The following is a 20,967-nucleotide window of genomic DNA, read 5'->3' as shown; positions in this document are numbered from 1 at the left end:
CTCTCTCATCTCTCTGTCTCATCTCTCTCTCTGTCTCTCTCTTTCTCTCTCTCTGTATCTCGCTCCCTTTCTCTCTCACACACACATCTCTCTTTCCCTCTCTGTCCCTTTCTCTCTCTCTCTCTCTCTTTCTGTCTGTCTGTCTGTTTTTCTCTCTTTCTGTCTGTGCTCTCTGTCTGTCTGTCTGTCTGTCTCTCTCTCTCTCATTCTGATTCTCCGGCTCTTTCTGGGTCTCGTGGGCGCTTCTTCGGCTTTTGTTGGTGCTGGATGTACCTCGGTCGCTTGCTCTCCGTCCTGAGACACTCGCCCAATCCGGCTGCGGCTGATGCTCCACGTTGTAATGGAGCATCCAGGAGGAGGAGGGGTGCCATCTCCCCCATTGTGAAGCGCACTAAATTTAACTGTGCTGCGCAAGGCGCTGTGAGACCAGCGGATAGGCATGGAGGCTGTGGCCGGGTCAGGCCAGTTAACAGGTTGGTTGGTTGGTTTTGGAAACATTAGTCTTGTAATAACCAACCTATGTATCAGTACATTTAATTGATTGTAATTGTGTATGACTTTCACATTCGAAGGTGACCGCTGTGATGAGTGCTCCAGTGGGTTCCATGGAAATCCAAGTGTACCAGCAGGTCAATGTCTTCCTTGTTCTTGCAATAACAACACGGATGTGGCAGACCCGGAATCTTGCAACAAGGACACTGGAGAGTGTTTAAAATGCTTACACAACACTCATGGGCCAAACTGCCAATTTTGTAAACCTGGTTACTTTGGATCAGCACTTCTGAGGGATTGTAGAAGTAAGTAAGTGTGATGGAATGTAGTCTGGATTCCCAGGAGGGAGGGAGGGGCTGCATTCCAGAGGAGCAAGAGACAGCAAAATATAGTTTGTGTGGGAGAAAGAGGGTGAAGACAGATCCTCCCTAATAGCTCCGGATCTTGAAATTTTAAAATTTTTTAATAATTTTTTAAAAATTTAACTAAGCTTTTGTCAGCTATCTGCTGACATCGTCAGAATATTAAACTACCTCCTTTTTGGGGGGGGGACAAAGGTGCGTCTTATACTGCGAAAAATACGGTAATTTGTTTGGCAGTTTCTTGATTGGGATATTATTTCCTTCTTGATTGATGGTCTGATATTAAATCTTGGCTCCTCCTCCTATCACAATGTCTGATATCTTTTCAGAATGTAGCTGCAACCTTTTGGGTGTGAACCCAACAAAATGCCCGCCCGGAAGGGACTTTTGCGCGTGTGACCAGACCACTGGCAAGTGTCCTTGCTCACCTCATGTGATAGGTGAGAAGTGTGACCAATGTGCTCCTGGCTTCTGGAACATGGCCCAGAGAAGAGGATGCTGTCCCTGTAGCTGCCATCCCAAACGTTCCATAAACAACCTTTGTGATCAGGCAAGATTCTTGACCTTAATGCATTATTTTTAAAATGAAAGGATATCGTGGTAGCGCCAGGGCCCAAAATGTATTAAACTGAATCAAAATTAAATTAAAGGAGAAGTAGAAGAGGACAGCAGAGGAGAAGATGGTTAGATAGGGTCATTGAGACAAGGAACATGAATTTGGGAAAACTCCGGGAGACAAGGGAGCACAAGGGAACCTGGTGTGCTGTGGTCCATGGGAGTTGGACATGGCCTCCCCAGACTCCAGAGGCCCTCTGGAGGTCAGAAATGGGCCTGTTTCTGGCCTTCCCAAACTTCTGGCAGGCCCGTTTTTCACCCTCCCTGAGCCTCTGCGCACACACTGCACTTACCTGCATCCAAATTGGGCCACTTGGGGACTCCTAGGAGGGGTGGGGTGCGGTGGGCGGGGCCAGCCAGGAGTGGGATTTGGGGGAATTTCCAAATTGCACAGAATCTTAGCTAGAAGTTCTCCCGAACCCCTGCGAACCCCCAAAAGCCCACCCCAGCATCCAGATCATGGTTTCCCAAAGGTGCCTTTTTTCAAGAGACAACTGGACTTGTCAAGAGTCCAATTGCCTCTTGCCAAACCATATTTGGGATATCAGGATCTGAGTGAAACACGCTGATGTCTCTTGCTTCCCCCTGGCCATGTTTTAATGAGAGACCCTTTTTATAGTTAACAGGCCAGTGTCCGTGTAAAGTAGGCTATGCTGGAAGACGTTGCGACGTCTGTGCTGAAAATCATTACGGCATCGATTGTATCGGTAAGTGGACCGACTGTTGGTAGACTTGCGTGGACTTAACAAAAGTCCTAGAACTTTGGCATTACAGCTGATCCTCGACTTACAACAGTTCGGTTAGTGACTGTTCAAAGTTACAAGGGCCCTGAAAAAAGGGGCTTACAACCGTTTTTCACACTTATGACCTTTGCAGCGTCCCCATTTTGGGCGTGTCAAAAATGTTTCAATTCCCAAACATTAGGGGTGTTCAAACATTGTGGCATGCCTTGGGGATTGTAAAGATATTTTATATTGTAACTTTTTAACATTTTGTTTCTTTCACATGGTCACGTGATCCAAAGTCAGACGCTTGGCAACTGATTCATATTTACGACGGTTACAGTGTCCCAGGGTCATGTGATCCCTTTTTATGACCTTCTGAAAGTCAAAGTCAAAGGGGAAGCCAGATTCACTTCACAATCCTGTTACCAACTTAACATCTGCAATGATTCACTTAATAACTACGGCAAGAGAGGTTGTAAAATGCGGGCAAAACTCACTTAACAAATGTCTCATTTAGCCACAGAAATTTGGGGCTCAATTTTGTTCAGAACTTGAGGACTACCTGTAATTACGCCATAATGTAAAGCAGCCTGTTGCTAAAGCCCTCTAGTTATGTGGGATTGTAACACCCATCATCCAGAGAGGGTATTCAGCCAGTTCAGACCAGTTCGAGCAAACCTGTAGCGGCAACCTGTGGGTGGGCTCCATGACGTCCTATGTAGCCTTGTTTTTGATGCCACGCATGAGCAAAGCGCATACATGGAAGGCTGCACACATGCCCAGAAGGGGCGCGTGCGAGGCACAGAAGGGGCGCACACAAGGCGAGCATGCCCGCGTGCACACTCACATTTGCAAACCAGTGGCAAACTTCTGTGAATTCCACCCCTGCCATCATCCCATAGCCAGATAATTATTTATGCCAAGAAAAGATGGGCATTGTAGTCCAACACAGCTGGAAAGTACCAAAGAAGAGAGGCCCAAGTATGGTACATAGGTATACAGAGCCGAGGTGGAGCAGTGGCGCAGTGGTTAGAGTGCTGTACTGCAGCTACTTCAGCTGACTGCTAGTTCAGCAGATCAGCGGATCAAATCTCACCGGCTCAAGGTTGACTCAGCCTTCCATCCTTCCAAGGTGGATAAAATGAGGACCCAGATTGTCGGGGGCAATATGCTATTTAGTATACTGTTGATTGTTGTATGCTGCCCAGAGTCCTCGGAGAGTGGGCAGCATAGAAATATGAACAATAAAATAAATACATCCTATAACTAACAACCTTAAATTACAGGTTGACTTACAACAGTGACCGTTCAAAGTTAGAAAGGCACTGAAAAGAGTGATTTAGGACCATTCTTCACACTTACGACCGTTGTGGCCTCTCCATGGTCAAATGTTTTACATTGGGATGCTTGATAAGTGACTCACATTTATGATGGTTGCAATGTTACGTGATCCCCTTCTGACAAGCAAAATCTATGGGGAAGCCAGATTCACTTAACAATCATGTTGCTAACTTAACAATCGCAGTGATTCACTTAACAACGGCGGCAAGAAAAGTCGTAAAATGGGACCAAACTCACTGAACAAATTACTTTTTTAGTAATCTCACTTAGCAAAATCTCGCTTTTGGGCTCAGTTGTGGTCGTAAATTGAGGACTACCTGTATTGCTTTATTTACTTATTTTTTTCATCTTTTCCCTTTCACAAATTTAACACGATTGTTTCTCTCCTTATCAGAATGTAAGTGTGACAAGGACGGAACTCTGACTCCTGCTTGTGATAAAGACACTGGAGTGTGTCACTGCCGGACTGGGGTTACTGGAAAGCACTGTGATCAGTGTGCACGCAATCACAATCAGGAATTTCCATCTTGTGCTCGTTGCCATGTTTGTTTTGATCAGTGGGATAATATCATGAATTTGTTGTCTCGGAGAATTCAAAAATTGTTGAAATTTGCTGTAATGCTAACGGATAAGAGGAAAACCACACCGGGCTGTGATTTCAACTTTAGAGGCTATGAAAATAAAATTTCTGACTTGGAAAAGATCTTGAACAGCCCATCCCTGTTACCCGAGGCACTCTTGGATATTAAAAGAGTCCACGACAATGTTAAGTAAGTGTTCTGACTCCCTTAACAAGCAGGAGGCAGGAATTGGTCCTTATTGACACGACTGTGAATTACGTTCATTCACAGTCAGCAAGGTTTGTCCAAACAGGTTTTCAAAGGAATACTTATCAACACAGACCTTATCATGCTTGGCAAGCTACCACGTAACTTGTTTCCAAGATTGAATGATGGCTTCTATTAACTGAGTTTCACTGCTGGGTCGTTTCTGACTAACAAGTTTCTTTAGTCGGCTCCCTAGATTTTCAATTGGGTTAAGGTCTGGGCTATTCCCAGGCCATTCCAGCAGTGGAATAGGATTCTCTTGAAACTCCCCCCCCCAAAAAAACGTAATGTTATTAGCCATCAAACCTCAATAATACACTTTCCCCACAATTTTGGCCACTACTCAGGGTTGAAATCCAGCAGGTTCTGACAGGTTCTCGAGAATCGGTAGCAGAAATTTTGAGTAGTTTGGAGAACCGGCAAATACCACCTCTGGCTGGCCCCAGAGTGGGGTGGGAATGGAGATTTTGCAATATCCTTCCCCCAGGAGTGGGGAGGGAATGGGGATTTTGCAGTATCCTTCCCCTACCACAAGCACCAAGGCACGCCCACCAAGCCACACCACGCCCACCAAGCCACGGTAGTAAAAAAAAGATGGATCCAGGGTTGAGAGAAGTACTAATGTGAGATCAAGTGCTAATCTTAACATTCAATCTAATGTAATAGCTGACCTATTGTTCTTTTTCAGGCAGATACTTTCTCACATGCTTCTGCAACCTGGCCCACTGGATCAGATTCCGGATTTCCACAGCATAATTGAAAACTTGCAGAAGGACATTGACAATCTCACTGAAAGCCTGCAGAAGAGAACAGAAGTGCATCGCAGGATGAATTATTTGCAATTCAAGGGTAAGCAGGCCGGAAATTAAGAATGTTAAGGATATTGTTGTGTTAACCAACCAGCAGAGCAAGTGCACAGAGAAATGGTATTGAGAGCAATGAATACAATACATACAAACTGGTTTAACAAAGCTTTTACTTTGTAGTGAAAAACAATTGCATAGTCTTTTAGTCAATCCAAGTCTTTAGCCATTCAAATCAGTCCGAAGTTACAGATATCTTCTTACCAGACAAACAGCAGTTGGTAATAAACAGCAATTCAACGCTGGTAACAAATCACGATGGTAGCAGATCCATCCACTTCTTCACACACGACAGTAACAGTTCCAACCAACAAGTCAAGCAGTAAGTCAAGCAAGAATGACTATAGCTCTGCTCTCTCCTTATATACAGTTTGCATTAGTAATTATCCACTTAAGATAAGTGAAGTCAGCAGTGCAATGACTCAACAGTACAATTAGGATAATTGCAGTCAGCAGTCAGTCAGCAGTCATTAGTCATTACAATGACTCATCAGTACAATTACTCAGCATTACATCTTAAAGTTACAGAACTCATTTAAAGTTATAGCACACATATATTGCCTGGACAACTTGTTAGATTTACACCATATCCTAACAAAGAATATAAAGTTTTTACTGATCGAAAACATGTCAAACCATCTTCCCTAACAGCTCAAAAAAGAACTCGTTCATAGGACCACGTCGAAGCTTTTTACAGGGTGTCTTGGACTTATGGCCATTCGTGACTATTCGAAGTTACAATGGCAGTTGAAAAAGGGACTTATAGCAATAGCACTTATATACCGCTTTACGGTGCTTTTACAGCCCTCTCTAAACGGTTTACAGAGTCAGCCTCTTGCCCCCAACAATCTGGGTCCTCATTTTACCAACCTCGGAAGAATGGAAGGCTGAGTCAACCTTGAGCCGGTCAGGATCAAACTGCTGGCAGTCGACAGAATTAGCCTGCAATACTGCATTCTAACCACTATGCCACCACGAATCTTCTTATGACCATTTCTCACACTTACAATGGCTGCAGCATCTCCATGGTCATGTGATCAAACTTCAGACACTTGGCAACTGACTCATATTTATGACGATTGCTGTATCCCGGGATCACTTTTTGAGATTTTCTGACAATGGGGAAGCCAGAGTCTCCTCACAATCCTGCCACTAACTTAACAACTGCAGTGATTCCCTTAACAACTGTGGCAGGAAAGGTTGTAAAATGGGGCAAAACTCACTTAACAACCGTCTCACTTAGCAGTGGAAATTTGGGCTCACTTGTGGTCGTTAAGTCAAGGAGTACCTGTACTGTTATTTTTGTTGTTATACTATCTTCCCTACCAATTTTTTTAATTTTTACTGTCAGCTGCTGAGAGTCCTTATGTTCTGCCCCAGCTACGGACCCCAAAGAACGCAGCACACACAAAGTCTGTACAAACCTTATTTTACTAAATTAAATCAGTCTTTTTTCAAACAAAGGCTGTTCATTAACTTTCTTAACAGCCTACAAGAATCCAAAGAATAAATAATCATAATCTTACTATGGTTGGCAGAAAGCCCAGAAGCAATTTGCAGGAAACTGATAAAGGAATTAAGATCCAGACGTGAAGGAGAGTGAACGAAGTTGTTCCCTGCAAATTGCCCCAGTCATCGTCCTTCCTTAAATAGGCTAAGGGAGTGGCCAATTAGCCCCAAGCCTTACTCTCGAGGAGACTTCCTCCTGAGGATCCACTCCTGCCTTTTGGCAGCTCTGCGCGCCCGTGCATTGAGAAGAGGCTCCTCCTCTTCATCCTCTTCACTTAAAGGAGCTTCTGGAGGTTCTGAAGGCCCTGGTTGAATCCCCGCCTCTGGCACCACATCTTCTCCAGCCTCCTCATTGTCCGACTCGGGTGCCAGCTGCACAGGCTGCTGGCGCAGCACCACACCAGCCTCCTCACTGTCAGAATCAGCTACTAGCTGCACAGGCCAATGACGGGCCACAACATCTTATGGCAGCAAAAATAAAAATGCGAATAATAAAAACTGCATGTGATAACAAACAGTTGACTATTATCGTATTACCTAGTTTTGCATTTGCTCGATTTATCGATGTTGTGTGAAGTGCTATGTCGAAATGATATGGTCATTTGATTCAGATTTTTTCAGCAAAATAAAGAATTATCATCAAATCATGTTGGCTGCTGAGAAGAGAATCAACGAAACAAGAACTATGCTAGTTCATGGAGGAAAAATAAGGAGCAATGCGGTTGCCCTGCTCGATGATCTGGACACCCAGGAAAACGTTACGCTGAACCATCTGAAGACGTTCACAATTTCAGAAATTGAAAATATCAATGAAAAAGTAAGGATGATTAATTTTATTTATTTGTGTGTTTTTTCGTTTACTTTACTTTACTTTACTTTACTTTACTTTACTTTACTTTACTTTACTTTACAGTAGAGTAGAGTAGAGTAGAGTAGAGTAGAGTAGAGTAGAGTAGAGTTAGAATAGAATTAGAATAGGGTAGGGTAGAGTTAGAATAGAGTAGAGTTAGAATAGAGTAGGGTAGGATAGGGTAGGGTAGAGTAGGGTAGGAGAGGAGAGGCGAGGAGAGATAGAATAGAGTAGAGTAGAGTAGAGTAGAGTAGAGTAGAGTAGAGTAGAGTAGAGTAGAGTAGAGTAGAGTAGAATAGAGTTAGAATAGGGGAGGGGAGGGGAGGGGAGGAGAGGAGAGGAGAGGAGAGGAGAGGAGAGGAGAGAGAACAGAACAGAACAGAATAACAGAGTTGGAAGGGACCTTGGAGGTCTTCTAGTCCAACCCCCTGCTCAGGCAAGAAATCCTACACCATTTCAGACAAATGGTTGTAATTAAATGCGAGCTAATCATGATAATCCCCCAGTAGATTTGGGTTGAAGAATGAAAACACACCAAGTGATGTTTTCGCTGATCACTTCAGTATGAATGACTGACTTGTGTTTTCCTGCAGGTATGTGGGATGCCAGGAAACGTCTCGTGTGCCGTGGCAGAGTGTGGCGGGGCTTTATGTCGTGACAGTCAGGGCAATAAACACTGTGGCGGTCCAAACTGTGATGGGGCATACCCCCTTTCTACCAACACCTTTAGAAAAGCTGATCGCACGGGCCTGCTGTTAAGTAACCTAACCAATCAGATGCAAGGATCTCAGAATAAGGTATTATATGTTAATAGTCATGTGTGTTGCAAGCTTCTGAGCTCCAAAATGTTTCATGGTCTTCGAAGTGTACAAGAGACAGATCGCATTAATCCCAGTTAATAGACGGGGAGATAATTGTGAAAGAATGTTAGAAGGCTGTGGAAGAAACCACAATAACAGAATATGCTCTTTTGTCCTAAGTAGAGTTTCGTGTTTCCTGTTACAGTAAAATAATTGAGCAGTAAAGCACATGGTGACTGTGCTCTTTGTTTGCTGTGCTTTATATAAACAGAATTTCTTATACAAACACTTATGTTTCCTGCTTCCTCTTGTTTTGGAACATAGAGTAACAGAGTTGGAAGGGACCTTGAAGGTCTTCTAGTCCAACTTCCTGCTCAAGCAGGAAACTCTATACCATTTCAGACAAATGGTTGTCCAACTTTTTCTTTAAAAACCTCCAGTGTTGGAGCACAACTTCTGGAGGCAGGTAGCAAAGAAATGTTTGAGGGAATTTCACAATTTGTGCAATCTTTCACTGTTGATGTTGTTGAAGGAGCTCTTTTGCATTATTTAGCATAATATAGCATCATTTAGCATTATTTAGCATAATTTAGTGGCTCCTGCACTACTGTTCTCAAAGAACAATGACCTAGTTAATACCATGTTTCCCCGAAAATAAGACCCTGTCTTATATATTTTTGAACCCTGAAATAAGCGCTTGGCCTTATTGCCATGCGCTCAAAAGCCCGATTGGGCTTATTATCAGGGGATGTCTTATTTTGGGGGGAACAGGATAAGTTATCCGACTCGTACGGTGTTTATGAATGAGTCCCAGTATAGTTGGCCTGCTGGATGAAAAATGTGTCTACATGAGCTTCCGGCTTTGTCTCTGGAGAATGCAGATCCTTTATATTACAGTGTTAAATGTTCTCAGAACTGAAATAATTCCAGGTCCAGCACAAAGAATCTATTTTTTTTAAATTACAGAAACGACATGGAAACTATGCTACACCCACAAATCAAGAAATTTAGGGACCGTGTGGGAACAGAACTATGCTGGTTTTGTTTGTACCCATCCATCTTTCCCTGGTTAGCTCCATTTGTGGTTTTCTCCAGTTCCGTATTTTTCCTCCAGTAATGAAAAGCTAACAACCAACCATTCACAGTGGACTAGTTGTGCTTAGAATTGTAAAAATAGACACTAGGCGTATTATGATTCGGATTCTATATACGTCTAACGTGTGGGTATCAAAAACTATTTCGAGACCGACTTCTGCCACCAGTAGCCTCCCACTGGCCAGTCCGCTCCCACAGAGAGGGTCTCCTCAGGGTACCATCGGCCAAGTTATGTCGGCTGGCAACACCCAGGGGGAGGGCCTTCTCTGTGGGAGCCCCAGCCCTGTGGAATGAACTGCCCCCGGAAATACGTAAGATCTCCGACCTCCGGGTGTTTCGTTGCGCATTGAAGACCCTGTTGTTCCGCCGGGCCGGGCTATCAACATAATGATTTTAAATTGGGGTATTTTAAATTTTTGGGGTTTTAAACCGGCCAAATCTATTTAATTATTTTAATTTTTAATCATTGTTCTGTCTTGTGTTTTTAAATTGGCTGTACACCGCCCTGAGTCCTTCGGGAGAAGGGCGGTATAGAAATAAAATTATTATTATTATTATTATTATTATTATTATTATTATTATTATTATTATTATTATTATTTTCCCCCGGGGGCAAAATCATCTGAAGGGGGCAGGTTGAAAAAGTCAAAATCGGTAGATTCACTTGTGCAGTCGTCGCCACCGTTTTGTAGGAGAAGGAGTTGGCAGAACCTGGGGGTGGAGTGAAAAGAGGTAGCAGCCTAGAATCCTTACGTAGTCACAAATGAACTCCCTTGAATTCCATTGACCCTGATCAGGTGCCAACACTTAGTTGAGAAGATGCATAGGCTCACTTGACAATTTTAACTTTTTGACATCTCTTTCCCCCCGCCCACATTTTTTTATACGTCTGGCCCAGTGGTGGGTTGCCCCCAGTTCGGACCGGTTCTATAGAACCAGTAGTAAAACCGGAGGGAGGCTCCGCCCACCCACCCCAACATCATCAAAATGCTTCTGCGCATGCACAAGTGAAGTGAGCGGCCCCGTTGCGCTCAAGTGAAGCACACGCCCCCATTGTGAACCGGTAGTAAAGTTAAGTAGAACCCACCTCTGCTCTGGCTGCTGGATGAGTTCAGTCAATCACTTAAAATAACCGAATCCTAAAAGCTACTTTTCCTTTAATCCATTTTAGAGTTAGAACTGAAAAATGAATCCAGAAGTTACGGGGGGAAATGTTATCATTAATTTTGAGGGGTTTTTTTCCACCAATAAAACTGTTAATAAGGAGAAAAAAAAAACAGATTGTTATCGAAATGTCCCCTCACAGATCAAAACTATAAGGAAAATGGCTGAAGACACTAAGGAGAAAACATTAGAGATTCATGGAAAACTGGAGAAAAGTAAATATCAAATCGAAAACGAAAGAGAAAGCATGAAAAAGCTGATCAAGAGACTGAGGAACTTTTTGCTAGGTAAATGGGCTATTCTTCCTCTCCCGTTTTCAGTATATGTCATGCAAAATAAATTCAGCATAGCAGGCACGTTAACAAAATAAAAATGATGTTATTTAGATCAATTGTGGCCCCCTTTCAATTAAAAATAAGATGATTTAGCTCATATTTGAACAGTTGTTCTCAGGGGGGATTCAGCCGGTTCGGCCTGAATCCCGGATATTAATTTTAATCTGGTTCGGCGAACCGGTTGTTCCAAGGACTGGCTGACCTCACCCACCCCGCCCCTCCCCTCCCTGGGCGACTCCAGGAAAGCCTCCGGAGACTGGGGAGGACAAAAAACAGGCCTACCGGAGGGTGCGTGAAACGAACCAGTTGTTAAAACCGGTGAATCCCACTACTGGTTGTTCTTCATATCAAGAACTGACTATTCAGAGTAATTGAGGTATATTTTAACACTATAAAAGTGTGTGTGTGGGGGGGTGGTCTGTGTATATACACACACAGAATACTAATAAATAATACACTAATGTGTATAAACACAAACAAGAATACCAATAAATAATTAGGTGCCCAATTTTAATCCATAATGCTGGCAGGGGAATTCTGGCAATTGAGTTCCACACATCTTAAGGTCTGAGGTTGAGAAATATTGATCTAAAACAATGCACAAAAAAGAACAATTAGATAATAAAACATTATTATTATTATTATTATTATTATTATTATTATTATTATTATTATTATTATTATTATTAGGTGGCGCGGTGGTTAGCATGCAGTATTGCAGGCAAACTCTGCCCACTGCTAAGAGTTTGATCTTGACTGGTTCAAGGTTGACTCAGCCTTCCGTCCTTCCGAGGTTGGTAAAATGAGGACCCAGATTGTTGGGGGCAAGAGGCTGACTCTGTAAACTGTTAAGAGAAGGATGCAAAGAGTATGAAGTGGTATATAAATCTAAGTGCTAATGCTATTGTTAATTAAGCTGTGGTGGCACAGTGGTGAGAATGCAATATTGCAGGCTAACTCTGCCGACTGCCAGAGGTTCGATCCTGGCCGGCTCAAGATTGACTCAGCCTTCCATCCTTCTGAGGTCGGTCAAATGAGGACCCAGATAATTGGGGGCCATATGCTGACTCTGTAAACAACTTAGGCCTGTAAAGAGTATGAAGCGGTATATAAGTCTAAGTGCTAGTGCTATTGTTATTTAAGCTGTGGTGGCACAGTGGTGAGAATGCAGTATTGCAGGCAGACTCTGCCCACAGCCTGGAGTTCGATCCTGACCAGCTCAAGGATCCTTCCATCCTTCAACAGTCGGTCAAATGAGGACCCAGATTGTTGGGGGCAATGTGCTGACTCTGTAAACCCCTTAGAGAGAGCTGTAAAGCACTGTGAAACGGTATACAAGTCTAAGGGCTATTGTTATTTAAGCTGTGGTGGCGCAGTGGTTAGAATGCAGTATTGTGGGCTAATTCTGCCAACTGCCAGCAGTTCGATCCTGACTGGCTCAAGGTTCAGTCAACCTTCCATCCTTCCGAGGCGGGTAAAATGAGGACCCAGATTGTTGGGGGCAATAAGCTGACTCTGTAAACTGCTTAGAGAGGGCTGTGAAGCACTGTGAAGCGGTATATAAGTCTAGGATGCCAAACAGTGATCCTACATGCTTTTCTCCTCACTTTTCTAAGAGGAAAGTGCCCCACCGGAGGATATAGAAAAAGTTGCAAATTATGTTCTGGCCATCAAGATGGACGAGGGACCTCGGGAGCTGCCAGACCTGCTCAACAACCTCAAGAGTCTCATGACACATTGTGAGGACCACACAGAATATACCAAAAACTTAAAGAAACGAAAGGAAGAGGCAGAGAAGCTTTTGAAGAAAGCCGAAGAAGCTGAGTAAGTACTGTGTTTTCTTATTTGTACTGAGACTACAGGTAGTCCTTGACTTACAACAGTTCGCTTAGTGACCATTCAAAGTTACGACGGCACTGAAAAAGTGACTTACGGCCATTTTTCACAATTATGACCAATGAATCATCCCCATAGTCAGATGATTTACATTCGGATGCTTGACAATTGATTCACATTTATGACGATAAATTATTTCTATTCGGATGTTTGACGATTGACTCAAATTTATGATGATTGCAGTGTCCCAGGATCACGTAATCCTCTTTTGCGACCATCCGACAAGCAAAGCCAATGAGGAAGCCTGATTCACTTAACAACAATGTTATTACTTTAACAACCGCAGTGATTCACTTAAGGACTGTTGCAAGGAAAGTCGTAGAATGGGGCAAAACACACTTAACAAATTTCTCACTTGCGCTCAGTTGTGGTCATAAGTTGAGGACTAACTGTATTTGTAATTCAGGATTGAACTGTGGAGTCCTTGGTGCAGTGGTGGGTTCCTCCCGGTTCGGTCCGGTTCGGCTGAGCCGGTAGGGGTGACGATATGACGTCACCGAACCGGTTCTCCCCCCCCACCCCCCCACGTTATTCTTACCTTTTATTTGGTCCCACCCCCAATCTATTGCTGCCTCCTGAGTCCCAGCTGATGACTAGAGGGGAAAAAACTGTTTAAACTCTTGCCGCGGGGCTTCAAAGGGCCGTCCTACAGCTGATCAGTGTTAAAAGCAAACAAATGAGTCGGGTTGTAAGTGCGAGGACTGGTCGTAAGTGCAAGGACCTTCCAGAAATGACTCTGACCAGCTAGCCACGCCCACCTAGTCACATGACCTCCAAGCCACACCCACAAAATAAGCCACGCCCACAGAACCGGTAGTAAAAAAATTTAGAACTCACCCCTGCCTTGGTGCCCTCTGAGCTTGGCTGTTTTCTTGCAGACATTTCATTACCCAGGTAGGTAACATCATCAGTGGTAAAGGGAGTGGCCAATGAGAACACATCACAGTCCCTTCAAGCATTGATGATGTTCCCTAGTTGAGTTATGAAATGTCTGCAGAAAAACCCCAACTTCAGAGAACACCAAGGACCCCACAATTCTCCTCCTCCACTCCCCAAACCCCACTCCCTTCTAGCGCTGGTGATGTTACTCAGTTGGGTAATGAGACATCTGCAAGAAAACCGCCATGCTCAGAGAAAATCAAGGACCTCAACAATTTCTTATTTGTATTTGTGATCATCCAACGCAAAGCCCTGAAAATGGATTTTCTGATTTGGCCAATCTTATCCCAATCTAATCACTTTTCAATCATTCAGTGAGAAAACCAACGTCAACTGAGCAATGCAATGCAATGATGAGTAAGTCTTTTGTAATTCTAATGTTCTGTTCAGTGGTGAAATCCTCTGAAGTCTGCTACCGGTTCTGTGAGTCTGCTACCGAGGCACTTTTTTAGTACGCCCGCGCAGTGTTAAAAAAGGAACATTTTGAGTCTGCAAAGGTAGTAGAACAGCAAGATGGAGGGGAATCCGCTGTGCCACGTGATTTAGATTAGCTAGAAAGCAGGAAATCTGACGATTCTAGCTAATATAAATCGCGGGTCACAGCTGATCGTTGCCCAGCTGATCGTCAGAAATACCGATTTGCCTGAACCTATAGCATTTTTTTATTACCGGTTCAGGAGAACCGGTCCGAACCGGCAGCATTTCACCCCCGGTTCTGTTCCATCCTCATCCAATTTGGATGAGGATGGTGGTGCGGCAGACTAAAGCACTGTTATTAACAGTTATTAACATCAGCTGCCTGCAATTACTGCAAGTTCAAATCTCACCAGGCTCAAGGTTGACTCAGCCTTCCATCCTTTCTAAGGTAAGTAAAATGAGGACCCATATTGTGGGGGCAATAAGCTGACTTTGTATAAATATACAAAAGTATGAAGGCTATTGCTTAACGCATTGTAAGCCGCCCTGAGTCTCCGGAGAAGGGCGGCATATAAATCAATTTTTTAAAAAAATTATTTGCAATAAAGATTCATTTGGTTTGTTTCGTTGGGTTCTCTTAATTTCTCCAATTATTGTATTCTGCTTCCAATCAATAGTCCTAGCATGCGACTTTCAAGGTCTCTCTCTTTTTTTTTTTAAACTCAGGGGTAAAACGAAAGCTCTCACCGCACCTGATGAAATTATAACCCACCTGAAAGAAGTAGAAAATACTCAGAGAAAAGCCCAAGATGCCTTGGCAACTTTCAAAGAGAAAATAGAAGAAACCATAACCAATATTTCAGAGGTATCCTCATAGCCCACTCAAAGATTGTAAATGAAAGCATGTGATATTTAGCTATGGAGATTCTCAGTCATCCAGGTCATAGTTGTCCCAAAGGTGCTTTTTTTCAAGAGGCAATTGGACTTTCTGGTTTTTCTTTTGAAGACGTTTCGCTTCTCATCCAAGAAGCTTCTTCAGTTCTGACTGAATCCTTCCATTCCCCACTATTCCCCATCAGTTCACACCATGGGAACATGTGATATTTACCATATGTTTTGGAGTATAGGATGCACTTTTTTCCCTCCAAAAAGAGGCTGAAAATTTGGGTGTGTCTTATACTCTGAATGTAACCCTGCCCACCTGCTGACCCCCACCCTTCAGCCTCCACGTGTCCTCTTCCTGGCTGCAGAGATTGCCATTGACAATGGCTTGTGTTTTTAGGCTCCGCGCATTGTGTTTTCAGCCTCCAAACGCTCCATTTGAGAGCCCTTCAAGGCTGCAGGGATTGGCAAAGCACATCGCCACCGATTGCTGCCAGAAAACACAAGGTGTTTGGAGACTGAAAACGCAACGCACGGTGTCCAAAATGGCTACCCGGAACAGCTGCTGCCTTCTCTTACCCCTTCCGTGCTTTACCTGCTTTAAGCACTGGAGCTCCCTCTGACGATCAGCTGTGCTTTTGAAGCTGTTTTTCAGCCCCAATGCAGCTTCCGTGCTTTGCCTGCTTTTCTAATTGCTGCTCCCTCCGACGATCAGCTGTGCTTTAGAAGCTGTTTTTCAGCCCCAACGCATCTTCCGTACTTTGCCTGCTTTTCTAATTGCTGCTCCCTCCGACGATCAGCTGTGCTTTAGAAGCTGTTTTTCAGCCCCAACGCATCTTCCGTGCTTTGCCTGCTTTTCTAATTGCTGCTCCCTCCGACGATCAGCTGTGCTTTAGAAGCCATTTTTCAGCCCCAACGCATCTTCCATACTTTGCCTGCTTTTCTAATTGCTGCTCCCTCTGATGATCAGCTGTGCTTTAGAAGCTGTTTTTTAGCCCCAACCAGCCCCAACCTCAAAACCAGCGAGTGAACTAATGTGCTGAAGTTAACCAGGCTAAGGAGACTAGCCAGATGAATATCTGGTAGGCAGAATTTTTTTCCCCTATTTTCCTCCCCCAAAACTAAGGTGCATCTTATACTCCGGTGAGTCCTATATTCTGAAAAATATGGTAATTTTTTAATATTCTCTTGTCTTTTTCATTCATTGTCTTCTAATAATCAGTGGCAACCCTTTTTACTAGTTATGTTTCTCGGGGCGCAGGCTGAGAACCAAATGAAGAAGGCTGACACGGAGTTGCAAGCTTTTCCAGGAAAACAGTCCAAGCTGGCAGATGAAATAAGTTCCTTGAAGACCAAAATGGAGAGGAACAGAATCCAAGCCACAGATGCAAGATCAAAGGCAGAAGAAGCCCAAACTCAAGCAACAGCTAGTAATAAGGTAAAATGCCATTTTAAATGCCCTTGTTTATCCCCCCCTGAAAAATGGGAGTTATGACCATTTTTCACACTTCCAACCACTGTCGAATTCCCTACGGTCTGTTCTGACCTAAGCTTCCCCAGCAGCACGGAACCGAATAACCCCTTTTATTTAATTTACAGTGAATTCCTCTCCAGCAAAGTCTTTCCTCTCCCGCAGTCTTTCAAGATAGTTCACAATTACCGACCTTTATCAGGCTTGGAGAGCGTCCAGGCCGATATCTTTCAGACTCCACAATACTTGGCAAGAATGCACTAATGAACTAATTTTAAATGTTTTAATTGGTTTGTATTTTTAATTTTGGGCCAAATTTATATATATTTTAATTGTTTTTTAATATTTGTATTTCATGTTTTTTAATTCTGGCTGTACACCGCCCTGAGTCCTCAGGGAGAAGGGCGGTATATAAATTTAAAAATAAATAAATAAATAAATAAATAAATAAATAAATAAATAAATAAATAAATAAATAAATAATTGTCTCCTGCAAACTCCACTCCCCTTTCGCTCCTCTTTTATTCCCTCTGGGAGGGGCCATTCATCGTCCAACTGTGGCCTTACTCCCAAGTCGACCCTTGTTCTTTAGCTGTTCCTTTCATCTGGCAACTCTGTGCATGGGCACACTGGGAACAGGCTCCAGCTGTTTGTCTGCCTCACTGATGTCTGACTCCGAAGGCAGCTCATAATTGGCATACGGCTCTGGTTCTCTCTCTGCCTCTGACGCAGAGCCCTCATCAGAGCCCTCCCCAGACTCCAGGACTGGCCCATGTTCTTCCCCAACCTCCTCACTGTCCGAATCTGCTGCCAGCTCCACTGGCCACTGGCGGGCCACAACACGGTCACATGATCAAAATTTGGATGCATTTATATATATTGCGTTCCTTGTGTTTTTAGGAACTTGCTAATCTTGAACATGAATACAGCAACTTGCAAGGCAAACTCCTGACCAGCGGATTTTCATTAGAAATCTTGGAGAAACTCAACTGGTTGAAAAAAGAGGCAGAAGAATTAGCTAATGAGACTGCAGAGAAAGCGAAAAGAATCACAGGTAATTTAGACACCTTGTAGGCACATAGATAAAGGTAAAGGTTTTCCCCACACACGCATGCTAGTCAGAGAATAGATGGGGGCGGGGCCAGTCAGAATTTTTACTACCGGTTCTCCGAACTACTCAAAATTTCCGCTACCGGTTCTCCAGAATTGGTCAGAACCTGCTGAAACCCACCTCTGGATACGACATCATCCATCTCCAGTATAAAAAAGATGTTGAGACTCTAGAAAGAATGCAGAGAAGAGCAACCAAGATAATTAGGGGACTGGAGGCTAAAACATACAATGAACGGTTGCAGGAACTGGGCCTAGCTAGTCTAGTGAAGAGAAGGACAAGGGGAGACATGAGAGCAGTCTTCCAATATTTGAGGAGCTGCCACAGAGAGGAGGGGGGGTCAAGCTATTTTCCAAAGCACCTGAAGGCCAGACAAGGAATAGTGGATGGAAACTGATCAAGGAGAGATTCAACCTGGAAATAAGGAGGAATTTTCTGACAATAAAAACAATCAACCCATGGAACAGAAGTTGTGGGAGCTTCATCACTGGAAGCTTTCAAGAAGACACTGGACTGCCATCTGTCAGAAATGGTGTAAGGTCTCCTATTTGGGCGTGGGGGTTGGACTAGATGACCTACGAGGTCCCTTCCAACTCTGACAACCAGTTTACCGCTGTTTACATGCATTGCTTTGGTTATTTTTAGATCTGGAAAAGAAGATACAAGATCTGAACCAGATTAAACAGGAGAAAGCTGATCAGCTGAAGCAACTGGAGGACCAAGTTATAGCTATTAAAAATGAGATCGCTGAGGAATCCAACAGATATGCTATTTGTAAAAGTTAGATTCCAAGAAGACGACATCTTGCGGGAAATCGCTGAATTTGTTCAGTCTGTAAATGGTTTGTAATAATGATGAGCATTAGATAAGCTACGTAGTTATTATAACGCAAAGGTGGTACAGTATATACTGTATACAGGTAGTCCTCGATGTACGACCACAAAGGAGCCCAACGGTTCTGTTGCTAAGCAAGACATTTGTTGAGTGAATTTTCATGACCTTTCCTGCCACCGTTGTTAAGTGAATCACTGCAGTTCTTAAGTTAGTCACACGGTTGTTAAGTGAATCCGGCTTCCCCATTGATTTTGCTTGTCAGAAGGCCGCAAAAGGGGATCACATCATAAATACGAGTCAGTTGTCAAACAGCTGGAGTTTGATCACGTGACCATGGGGATGCTGCAATGATCGTAAGTGTGGAAAAACGGTCATGAGTCACTTTTTTCCAGTGCCATTGTAACTTCGAACGGTCACTAAATGAATTGTTGTATGTGGAGGACTAGCTGTACTTAGTAGACGGTGTTCTGAGGTAAATCTTACTCCCATTTATTCCAAAGCACGTCTCTTTAAATTCAGAGCCTCATTCTAAGAATATACAGTTAGTCCTTGGCAAGCGACTCATATTTATGATGGTTCCATGGTCCCGGGATCAAGTGATACCCTTTTGTGATCTTCTGACAAGTAAAGTTGATGGGGAAAGCCTGATTCACTTAACAACCGTGTTTATAACTTAACAATAACGAGCACATCGGCACCAACTATCTTACAAGAATGCAGGTTGTGAGGATCTAAGTTTTACCTCAGGTAATCCTCGATTTATGACCACAACTGAGTCCAAAATTTCTGTTGCTAAGTGAGAGAGTTGTTAAGTGAGTTTTGGCTCACTGTACGACCTTTCTTGCCCCCACCGTTAAGTGAATCACTGCAAGATTGTTGGTGCCTATGTGCTCGTATGTATCATGCATTGTTTTCACTATGAGATAGGCCCATCCGCAGTTTCCACTACCGATTCGCTCAAACCGGTCTGAACCGGCTCTGCTTATGACCATTGCAGTATCCCCATGTGCCCGTGATCAAAATTTGGATGCTTGGCAACTAGTTCATATTTATGACGGTTGCAGTGACGTCATCCCCTTTTGTGACTTTCTTGACAACCCAAATCAATGGGGAAGCTAGATTCACTTAACAACCGTGTTACTCACTGAACAACTGTGAGGTTTCACTTAACCACAGTGGCATGGCAAGAAAGGTCATAAAATGGGACAAAATTCACTTACCAACTGTCTTGCTCAAGCCAATTTTATGAGTCTATGTTTCAAGTCACGGTTTTGTTCCGCCAAGCAGGAAATTATAAGGAACAGTATTAAAGGGTGCAAATTGATTTGAAAGAGACACCTCGCAACTTGCCCCTCCTCAGAAGTTTATTTTAAGATTCTTAAAGCAGTTGGGTCAAATCAGGTAGCTACTTTCCTGGTTCACAAGAGCTACTTCAAACATACTTCAATAGTAGGCAAAGCACTTCTAAACCATTTTGAATTAAGCTCAAACCTGTGCACGTACAGACGTACAATTTTTCTTCTCTGTAAGGTTCCAGGTGTGTATACACAAAGAATTGTTTAACATTCCTCCCAAACTTGCTTAGGAAAATCCTTTTTTGCACATATTAATTTAAAGCTAAATAAGATTAAAATGGTGTGCTGCTGTAATATACTCAAACATCTTCAGCAGCTGGATAGAAGTTGTTTTGGTCATAAACCACAGTTCAATTTTTAATTGGCTTGGAAGTTATAGCAACACTACCTATTCCACATATTACAATGATACAAATTCTCAGTGTGCGAACGTACACACACACTTGCCTGAACAAAATTTGATCGTTGTGTTTGTGTTGATTCTGTTGTTCATTGGATCATTTTAGTCTGGGCTGCTTGTCTGATTTAATGTTTTTAGCTTTTTTGAATGTTTTTTCCCCCAGTTTTATGCTCCAGTTTTCAGAGTCTACTGGAGTTGATTAGCTAATAAATTTAGAATAAAAATGTTTTATAAGCTTATGCTTGTTAACATTATTATTATTATTCATTGTTTTAATGTTTTACAAGCTTTTATTGTTTTAAAGTCTTACTGGATTTAAAGGTTTGTAAGCTGAGCAGACTCGCTTCTCAGCAAGATGGGTGGCATACGTCAAATAGATGATAGATAGATAGATAGATAGATAGATAGATAGATAGATAGATAGATAGAAAGATAAATAGATAGATAGAAAGAGAGATGATAGAGAAGATAGATAGTAGATAGATAGATAGATAGATAGATAGATAGATAGATGGATGGATGGATGGATGGATGGATGGATAGATAGATAGAGAGATGATAGAGAAGATAGTAGATAGATAGATAGATAGATAGATAGATAGATAGATAGATGGATGGATGGATGGATGGATGGATGGATGGATGGATGGATGGATAGATAGATAGATAGATAGATAGATAGAT

At 43.0% G+C, this 20,967-nt stretch overlaps 1 protein-coding gene across 3 annotated transcripts in view; it reads left to right on the top strand.

Annotated features, from left to right (window-relative positions):
• The window catches only part of LAMB4 (laminin subunit beta 4), a 66,111-nt gene extending 45,589 nt beyond the window's left edge, over positions 1-20,522 (top strand). For all 3 annotated transcript variants that reach the window (XM_087873374.1, XM_087873375.1, XM_087873376.1), the window contains 13 exons: positions 573-797; positions 1,184-1,404; positions 2,089-2,176; positions 3,930-4,305; positions 5,051-5,211; positions 7,346-7,551; positions 8,178-8,381; positions 10,786-10,930; positions 12,595-12,802; positions 14,957-15,095; positions 16,374-16,550; positions 17,484-17,637; positions 18,340-20,522. In XM_087873374.1, coding sequence (XP_087729500.1) covers positions 573-797; positions 1,184-1,404; positions 2,089-2,176; positions 3,930-4,305; positions 5,051-5,211; positions 7,346-7,551; positions 8,178-8,381; positions 10,786-10,930; positions 12,595-12,802; positions 14,957-15,095; positions 16,374-16,550; positions 17,484-17,637; positions 18,340-18,479 — 2,444 coding nt within the window. In that variant the 3' untranslated portion in view covers positions 18,480-20,522. The remainder of the gene's footprint in view (positions 1-572; positions 798-1,183; positions 1,405-2,088; positions 2,177-3,929; positions 4,306-5,050; positions 5,212-7,345; positions 7,552-8,177; positions 8,382-10,785; positions 10,931-12,594; positions 12,803-14,956; positions 15,096-16,373; positions 16,551-17,483; positions 17,638-18,339) is intronic.
• The last annotated feature ends 445 nt before the right edge of the window (positions 20,523-20,967 follow it).

The sequence above is a fragment of the Pantherophis guttatus genome, chromosome 7, assembly GCF_059756535.1.
Source record: "Pantherophis guttatus breed Tessera chromosome 7, ASM5975653v1, whole genome shotgun sequence".
Taxonomy (NCBI): domain Eukaryota; kingdom Metazoa; phylum Chordata; class Lepidosauria; order Squamata; family Colubridae; genus Pantherophis; species Pantherophis guttatus.
Note: the sequence above shows the minus strand (reverse complement) of the source record. Positions and strands in the feature narration are given on the sequence as shown.